General features: G+C 45.3%; 1 protein-coding gene across 2 annotated transcripts in view; it reads left to right on the top strand.

Moving 5' to 3' along the window:
* The window catches only part of LOC132406679 (RNA-binding Raly-like protein), a 1,147,695-nt gene that overhangs the window by 1,092,646 nt on the left and 45,446 nt on the right, over positions 1–9,603 (top strand). For both annotated transcript variants that reach the window (XM_059992524.1, XM_059992523.1), the window contains exon 8: positions 7,182–7,375. In XM_059992524.1, the coding sequence (XP_059848507.1) occupies positions 7,182–7,375 (194 nt within the window). The remainder of the gene's footprint in view (positions 1–7,181; positions 7,376–9,603) is intronic.

Below are 9,603 nucleotides of genomic sequence, written 5' to 3'. Positions count from 1 at the left end.
ATCCCTCCTCATCTCTGTCAGTCCCTTCTCATCTGAGGCTGTACCCTCTGGTCCTAGATTCTGCCTTAGCACAGACCCTTCCTGTTAAGGATCCAACAAACTAATCAGTGGATTATTTATGCAAGTAGCCAGAGGAATGGTAGGTGGAGTTTAATAAGAGCACATATGAGGTGTTGTACTTTAGGAGTTGAAATGCAAAGGGAACATATGCCGTGAATGGTGACGTTGATGAACAGAAGGATCTTGGGGTTCATAGAAGCATTGAAAATAGAAAACGTTCAGCACAATACAGGCCCTTCAGCCCACAATGCTGTGCCAAGCACATACTTAATTTAGAAATTATCTAGGGTTACCCATAGCCCTCTATTTTTCTAAGCTCCATGTACCTGTGCAGGAGACTCTTAAAAGACCCTATTGTATCTGCCTCCACCAGCGTCACCAGCAGCTCATTCCACACACTCACCATTCTCTGCGTAAAAAACTTACCCCTGATATCTCCTCTGTACCTACTTCCAAGCATCTTAAAAATGTGCCCTCTCATGTTAGCCATTTCAGCTCTGGGAAAAAGCCTCTGACTATCCACACAATCAATGCCTCTCATCATCTTATACACCTCTGTCAGTCACCTCTCATTCTCTGTCGCTCCAAGGAGAAAAGGCCGAGTTCACTCAACCTATTCTGATAAGGCATGCTCCCCAATAAAGGCAACATCCTTGTAAATCTCCTCTGCACCCTTTCTATAGTTTCCACATCCTTCCTGTAGTGAGGTGACCAGAACTGAGCACAAGTGTGGTCTGACCAGGGTCCTATATAGCTGTAACATTACCTCTCGGCTTCTGAACTCAATCCCACGGTTGATGAAGGCCAATACACCGTACGCCTTCTTAACCACAGAGTCAACCTGCGCGGCTGCTTTGAGCGTCCTATGGACCCAGACCTTGATCCTCCACACTGCCAGGAGTCTAACCATCAATACTATATTCTGCCATCATAGTTGACCTACAAAAATGAACCACCTCTCACTGATCTGGGTTGAAGTCCATCTGCCTAATCCCTCAGTCACGCATTTATCCTCCATCTCACTCTATTCCTATACTCATTGCCATGTGGCACAGACAATAATCCTGAGATTATTACCTTTGAGGTCCTGCTTCTCAGCTTCTTTCCTAACTCCCTGTCGTCTGTTTTCAGAAACGCCTCCTTTTTCCTGCCTACATCATTGGTACCAATATGTACCACGACCTCTTACTGTTCACCTCCCTGCTTCAGGATATCATGGGCACGATCAGAAACATCCTGGACCCTGGGACCTAGGAGGCAAACTACCATCCCTGCTTCTTTCCTGTGTCCACAGAATCGCCTGTCTGACCCCCTAACTATATAGTTCCCTATCACTGCTGCCATCCTCTTCCTTTCCCTACCCTTCTGAGCCACAGGGCCAGACTCTGTGCCAGAGGTGCAACCAATGTTGCTTCCCCCGGGTAGGCCATTCCACACCCCCCCCCAATAGTACTCAAACAGGAGTACTTATTATTCAGGGGTACAGTCACAGGGGTTCTCTCTAGCATCTGACTCCTGCTCTTCCCTCTCCTGACTGTGACCCACTTATCTGTCTCCCAAGGCCCCAGTGTGACTACTTGCCTATAGCTCTTATCTGTCATCTCCTCACTCTCCCTGACCAGACGAAGGTCATCGAGCTGCATCTCCAGTTCCCGAACTCAGTCCCTAAGGAGGTGCAGCTCAAAGCACCTGCGGCAGATGTGGTTGTTCAGGAGGCTGGGAGTCTCCCGGGCATCCCACATACAACACTCAGTACAGAACACCAGCCTCGCAGAAATACTTCCTATTTCTATTCTTCACAAGCAACTTACCTCGCCTCGACTCGTTATCGCCGAAGCCTCATTGAGCCAAAGCCCTCCTGCTCTGACTCCCTCTACTCCATTGCCCGCTCTATAAAGCTGTCTTCTTTTTAAATCCTTCCCGCTGGTCTAACTCAGAGTAATGGTAATTGGTAATCATTTTCCAACGTTCCTTAGATTCAGGATCAGTTCCTGAGGATTGGAGAATGGCTAATGTTATCCCACTTTTTAAGAAAGGAGGGAGGGAGAAAACAGAGAACTATTGTCCTGTCAGCCTAACATCAGTAGTGGGGAAGATGCTAGAGTCCATTATTAAAGATGAAACAGTGGCATATCTAGATAGCAGTGACAGGATTGGGCCGAGCCAGCATGGATTTACCAAGGGCAAATCATGCTTGACTAATCTATTGGAGTTTTTCGAGGATGTAACCAGGAAGTTAGACAAGGGAGATCCAGTGGATGTAGTGTACCTTGATTTTCAGAAGGCATTTGATAAGGTCCCACATAGGAGATTGGTGGGTAAAATCAAAGCTCAGGGCATCGGGGGGAAGACATTGACATGGATAGAAAACTGGTTGGCAGATAGAAAGCAAAGGGTAGCGGTGAATGGGTGTTTCTCGGAATGGCAGGTGGTGACTAGTGGGGTGCCACAGGGCTTGGTATTGGGACCACAGCTGTTTATGATTTACGTCAACGATTTAGATGAAGGCATTGAGAATAACATCAGCAAGTTTGCTGATGATCCTAAGCTGGGTGGCAGTGTGACATGTGATGAGGATGTTAGGAGAATTCAGGGTGACTTGGATAGGCTGGGTGAGTGGGCAGATACTTGGCAGATGGTGTTTAATGTGAATAAGTGTGAGGTTATCCACTTTGGGAGTAAGAACAGGAAGGCAGATTATTATCTGAACGGTGTAGAGTTAGGTAAGGGAGAAATACAAGGAGATCTAGGAGTGCTTGTTCATCAGTCACTAAAGGTGAATGAGCAAGTGCAGCAGGCAGTGAAGAAGGCTAATGGAATGTTGGCCTTTATTACAAAGGGAATTGAGTACAAGAGCAAGGAAGTCCTTTTGCATTTAGAGGAAGTGCAGCGTAGATTCACAAGGTTAATTCAATAGACAATAGACAATAGGTGCAGAAGTAGACCATTCGAATGTCTGGACTGTCTTACACAGAGAGGTTAGAGAGACTGGGCTTGTACACACTGGAATTAAGGAGATTGAGAGGGGATCTGATTGCAACATATAAGATTATTAAGGGATTGGACAAGATGGAGGCAGGAAATATGTTCCAGATGCTGGGAGAGTCCAGTACCAGAGGGCATGGTTTGAGAATAAGGGGTAGGTCATTTAGGACAGAGTTAAGGAAAAACTTCTTCTCCCAGAGAGTTGTGGGGGTCTGGAATGCACTGCCTCGGAAGGTAGTGGATGCCAATTCTCTGGGTGCTTTCAAGAAGGAGCTAGATAGGTATCTTATGGATAGGGGAATCAAGGGATATGGGGACAAGGCAGGAACCGGGTATTGATAGTAGATGATCAGCCATGATCTCAGAATGGCAGTGCAGGCTCGAAGGGCCGAATGGTCTACTTCTGCACCTATTGTCTATTGTCTACATGTATGTCACAACATACAACCCTGAGATTCTTTTTCTGCGGGCATACTTAACAAGTCTACAGAACAGTAACTGTAAACAGGATCAATGGACAACAAACTGTGCAAATGCAGATATAAATAAACAGATAACAATGAATTGATAACAAAGCATGAAATAACAAGATATAAGAGTCCTTAAATGAGTGTAGTTGTCCACTTTGTTCAAGAGCCTAATGATTAAGAGGTAGTAATTGTTCTTGAACCTCGTAGTGTGAGTCCTGAGGCACTTGTACCTTCTACGTGATGGTAGCAACGAGAAAAGAGCATGGGCTGGGTGGTGAGGATCTTTGATGAAAGATGCTGTTTTCCTACAACAGTGCTTCATGTAGATATGCTGAATGGTTGGGAGGGTTTTACCTGTGAGGTACTGGGCCAAATCCACTACCTTTTGTAGTATTGTCAGCTAAGAGGCATTGATGTTCCCATACTAGGCCAGTCAGCACACTTTCCACCACACATCTATAGTTTGCCAAGATTTTTGATGACATGTTTAATTTCCACAAAGCACCAATGTCAAGCACTTTCTGAAGGCCGCACTGCAAATGTTGTGTTCCAGTGCTGGAGTCTCATTTCACCTTCCAAAGACAGGCAGATTGGTAGGTCAGTTGGCCATTGCAAATTGCCCCTTCTGTGTGTGCTGATGGTAATGTCTGGGAGGAGTTGAGCAGTAGGATAGGCTACAGGGGATAATTAGACAGAGAGCCTGTTTCAATCTTGACCTCTTGAATAGAACATCGAACACTACAGGACAGAACAAGCCCTTTGACCAACAATGTTGAGCCTGTCGTTTAACCCTCTAAGATCAACCTCCCTCTTCCCTCCTACATACTTCTCAATTTTTCTGTTATTCATGTGCCAAAGTGTTTCTTAAATGCCTCTAATGTATCTGCTTCCGCACCACCACTGGTAGGACACTCCACAAACCTGTCACTCTCCTTATAAAGAGTTTACCTCAGATATCCCCGCTATATTTTCCTCCAATCACCCTTGTATTTGTCATTTTCACCCTGGGAAAATGTCTCTGGTTATCTACTTGATCTATCATCTCTTATCATCTTGTACCCCTCTATCACATAACCATATAACAATTACAGCACGGAAACAGGCCATCTCAGCCCTTCTAGTCCTTGCCGAACATCACCGTTCCTTTTCCTTCGCTTCAAAGAGAAAAGCCATATCTCACTCATAAGACATGCTCTCTAGTCCAGGCAACATCCTGGTAAATCTCCTCTGCATCCTCTCTAAAGTTTAAACATCCTTCCTATAATGAGGCAAACAGAACTGAACACAATACTTCAAGTATGGTCTATCAAGGGTTTTATAAAGCTACAACATTATCTCATGGCTCCTGAACTCAATCCCCTGCCTCATGGAGATCAACACGCCATGTGCCTTCTTAACAACACTATCCACTTGCACAGCAATATTGAGGGATCTATGGATGTAGACCCCAAGATCTCTCTGTTCTTCCACACTGCCAAGAATCCTGAATTAACCCTGCCTTCAAATTTGACCTTCCAAAGTGAATCACTTCACACTTTTCTGAGTTAAGCTCCATCTCCACTTCTCAGTACAGCTCTGCATCCTGTCAGTAACTAGTGGCAACCTAAAACAACCCTCCACACTTTGCACGACTCCACTATCTTCTGTGTCACCTGCAGACTTACAAACCCACCCTTCCACTTCCTCATCCAAGACACTTTTAAGAATTACAAAGAGCATGTGTCCAGTGACAGATCCCTGAGGAACGCCACTGGTTACCAACCTCCAGCAGAATACCCTCCATCTGCTACCGCAGGTGCTTCATAAGCAACCTCCACATTTACACTCCCCAATTCCTATCCAATAGCATCATAATTCGCCTTCCCCTGATTAAATACTAAGACTTTTGTTTGAATCAATGTACGTAGGGCTCATGTCTTATAAATACAATTGTACTGTTTAAGAATATACAGTAGGTGAAACATCAGTATCAAAATCAAGTGAGATGTGCGTCTCGTGACCACATGATGTTGTTGAGCTAACATGGCTGCCATTATGGGGAGACAGAACAAGTACATAAGGAAGAAAAGGGACAGAAGTGCAAAAGTCTTAGGCACATTCAGTATATATCGCTAGGGAAGCTTTTGCACAGTACTGTATTTGACAACGTGGAGTGGAGAGCGAGTTTGTAATTCTGGCATGAGCAAAGGATGTTGGGAATGGTGAGGATGGAGTGCCACAGGAGGGGTGTGGGACAGGTGGCAGTGAAGCTGGGTGGCATGTGTGCAGACAAACTCAGCCTTGAGACACCAGGCAAGGTCATTTCATTCCAAACAGTTGGTTTATTGATCAATACAGAATGTCTCTCTGGTGCTTCTTGCTCCCTCCCCTCTCCCTTCCCTCTTCCCCAACCATGATTCCCCTCTCCCTGCCCCCTACCCACTCTCAGTCCCCAACAGAGACCTATATCAGAATTAGGTTTATCATCACTCGCTGACATTGTGAAATTTGTTTTTTTTTGTAGCAGCAATACAGTGCAATACATAAAATTACTACAGTACTGTGCAAAGGTCCTAGGCACCCTAGGTATATATATGTGCCTAAGACTTTTGCACAGTCCTGTAGATCAAAGTGGGAGAGAGTTATTGCAGAAATATAAAGCTTCTGATCATTGTCTATGCCTAGTGAAGCTGGTACAGCTGCTGCCTCGCTGCACCTGATCCCAGGGTTCAGTCCTGACCTCGGATGTTGGCTGTTGGGAGTTTGAATGGTCTCCCTGTGACAGCGTGGGTTTCCTCCCAGATTCTGCAGTTTCTTCACAAGTCCTAAAGGGTGGTAGGTAAACTGCCTGCTGTAACTTGCCCCTTGTGCGCAGGTGAGTCTGAGGAGAATGGATGGCAATGTGCAGAGAGTAAAATGACATTAATGCAGTGAAGTGTAATGGTGGCCCGGAGACCCTGTTCCTATTCTCTGTTACTCTCTGACTCAGTCGTTCTTGGTGTTTCCATGTAGCAGCTGGCTGGTGAGGACTCTCTCACATCCCAAACTCTCAAAGACAGTGGAGCAGAATCAGGCCATTCAGTCCATCAGATCTGCTCTACCATTATATCATGGCTGATTAATTATCCCTCCCAACCCCATTCACCTGCTTTCTCCCCATAACCTTTGACACTCTTACTAATCAAGAACCTGTCAACCTATTTCCCTGGCCAACCTCGGCCAACAGAAGGCCACAATCAACCTTTGATTTAAATATTCCCTATAACTTGGCCACCATGGCCATCTATGGCAATGAGTTCCACAGATTTGCTACCCACTGGCTAAAGAAATCCCTCTTCATCTCCATTCGAAAGGGGTTTCATTCTATTCTGAGGTTGTACCCTAGGAAATATCTTCTCTAGATTCACTATCTAGGCCTTTCAGTATTCGATGGGCATCAATGAGATCCGCCCTCGTTTTATAAACACTTAACCTCTGCATTGTGAGTTGACACTCTTCATTAACAACACACGGTAGCTGTCAGGCTCCCAACCTTGTCTAAAGATTAAATTGTGGATGTGTCTGCCTGACAATGGTGGTGCGGGAAGTCTGAGAAAGGAACTTGCTGGGCAGTGTGGCCAGTCCCTACAGTGTGTTTCAGCCAACCCAGAGACTGGAAATCCAGTTGTAACTCCTGTCATTTTGCAGAGCCCAAGGCTGAGGTCGCTGCAACGCCAAACCGTAGCTCTGGTGAGGAGACGGCAGACATTGCAGACGATGCCACAGCTGATGAGCAGACAGAGGGGGAGACACTGGATGGCGGGGAACTGGAAGGAGATGAGATCCTTGAGGAGGGTGAGGGCGTGGAGGATGATTTCGACGAGGAAGGCACAGATGACCTGGTAAGAGCGGTTTCATGTGCACTGTTGTGAAGATCGAGATCAAGTGTAAAGGTTCATGTTCAAATTGATACTGGCTCTAACCCTGTCACATTCTTTGATCTTGCCATCACTATTAAGAACAGTATTTATTGCCCAACCATAACTGCCCCCTGTAAAGGTGTGATGAGTCCCTTCAGTCCTTAAAGTCAGAGCTTCACAGAGAGAGCACTGAAACAGGCCATTGGCCCATCTAGTCCATGCTAAACTATTATTCAGCCAAGTTCCATCACCGTATATCTGACCACAGTCCTCCATACGTCTCCCATCCGTGTACTTACCCAAACACCTCTTAAATATCGTGACCAAACCCGCATCTACCACTCCACACTCTCACCACCCTCTGTGTGAAGAAATTCCCCCTCAGGTTCCCCTCAAATATTACATCATTCACCTTTAACCTATGACCTCTAGATCTAGTCTCATCCAACCCCAGTGGAAAAAGTCTTCTCGCATTTACCTAATCTATACCCCTCATAATTTTTTATACCTCTATCAAATCTCCCCTCATTCTCCTACACTCCAGGAATTAAGTCCTAACATATTCTCTATACCTTAGGTCCTCGCGTCCCAGCAACATCCTTGTAAATATTCTCTGTACGTTTTCAACCTTATCAATATGGGTAACCCTAAGGTAATTTCTAAAGTAAGTACATGTTCGGCACAGCATTGTGGGCTGAAGTGCCTGTACTGTGATGCAGGTTTTCTAGGTTTCTATATCTTTCCCCTTTAGGTAGGTGACCAGAACTGCACATAATACTCCAAAATTCTCACCAATGTCTTATGCAATTTCAACATAACATCCCAATGCCTGTAGTCAATATAAAGGCCAATGTGCCAAAAGCCCTCGTTACGACCCTGTCTAGAGCTCCCACAGACCTGTTAGGGAGGGAGCTTCAAGACTAAGAATCAGTGACATACTTCTCAGTCGGCATTATGTGTAACATGGAGGGAGTGGTGGCCCTGTACACCTGCTGCCTTTGTCCTTGGTGGGAGGGGTCTCGAATTTGGGAGCTGCTGCTGAAGGAGGCTAAGAAAGTTAAGTTTGGAGACAGAAGTGACTGCAGGTGCTGGAATCTGGAGCAGCACCCAATCTCCTAAAAGAATTAGAGGAATGAGAGAGACAAATAATGAGATTCAAGGGCATTGACCAAGATCTTTGTGTCATCTCTAGTGACAGCCAAGGTACAAGAGGACTGGCAAGCAGCTTATTACAAAGATATCCGTAATAATGATCAGAACTTGCTGACAAGAACCTTTAATGACAGTTCACAAGCACGTGAATTTTCACAACACAATACCTGTGTGCACACCTACTACATTTCCCAGTCCCTCCATGAATAGTCAAAGAAGAGAAGAGACAATACCCAGGAAAAGCAGTCTAAGCTGGCCGGCTGTTCCTCCTAGTCCCGTGGTGATCTTCACGTGTCCGATGTGGGGTCCTCCACTCTGTGATGGTTGGTCTCTGGAGAGTTGTCACTGCCTGAACTCCCATACATTTTCCTTATCAGGTCAATCTATGATGTTTCAATTTTGTTGGCTGGAGGTCATGTGACTGGCCTGTGTCAGATTCCCATTGGATGTAGCCCAGGGCTACAACCTATCGTTTTATCACCTTCACCTTCAACTTCATGCCTCAGCTGACTTCTTTTGTTGGATTCAACTCTAGCTGGATCAAACCAGTCAGACTAGTTCACCCCGACACTGGGCACAGATGATGTCTTCAAACCTGCCTTTTTACACAATAAACAGCTTCTTACCTGAGAATGTTCTCAGATTTAGCAGATCATTAGCAGAAACTCCTTCCTTCATTCAATTTGTCTAAATTATCCCAGAGCAAAAATCAGTTTATCAAAAAAGTTTACAAAATGGTGGCTGCAAGGACATAAAACCATAAGACTATAACATATAGGAGCTTTCACCCCGTACCCTTTGATGCCCTGGCTAATCAAGACCCTATTTATCTCTGCCTTAAATACACACAATGACTTGGCCTCCACAGTCGCTTGTGGCAACAGATTCCACAGATTTACCACCCTCTGACTAAAGTAATTTCTCGGCATCTTAGTTCTAAATGGACGTCCTTCAATCCTGAAGTCCCCTACTATGGGAAATAACTTTGCCATATCTAATCTGTTCAGGCCTTTTAACATTCAGAATGTTTCAGAGATACCCACTCATTCTCCTGAACT

The sequence above is a fragment of the Hypanus sabinus genome, chromosome 17 (genome assembly GCF_030144855.1).
Source record: "Hypanus sabinus isolate sHypSab1 chromosome 17, sHypSab1.hap1, whole genome shotgun sequence".
Taxonomy (NCBI): Eukaryota; Metazoa; Chordata; class Chondrichthyes; order Myliobatiformes; family Dasyatidae; genus Hypanus; species Hypanus sabinus.
Note: the sequence above shows the minus strand (reverse complement) of the source record. Positions and strands in the feature narration are given on the sequence as shown.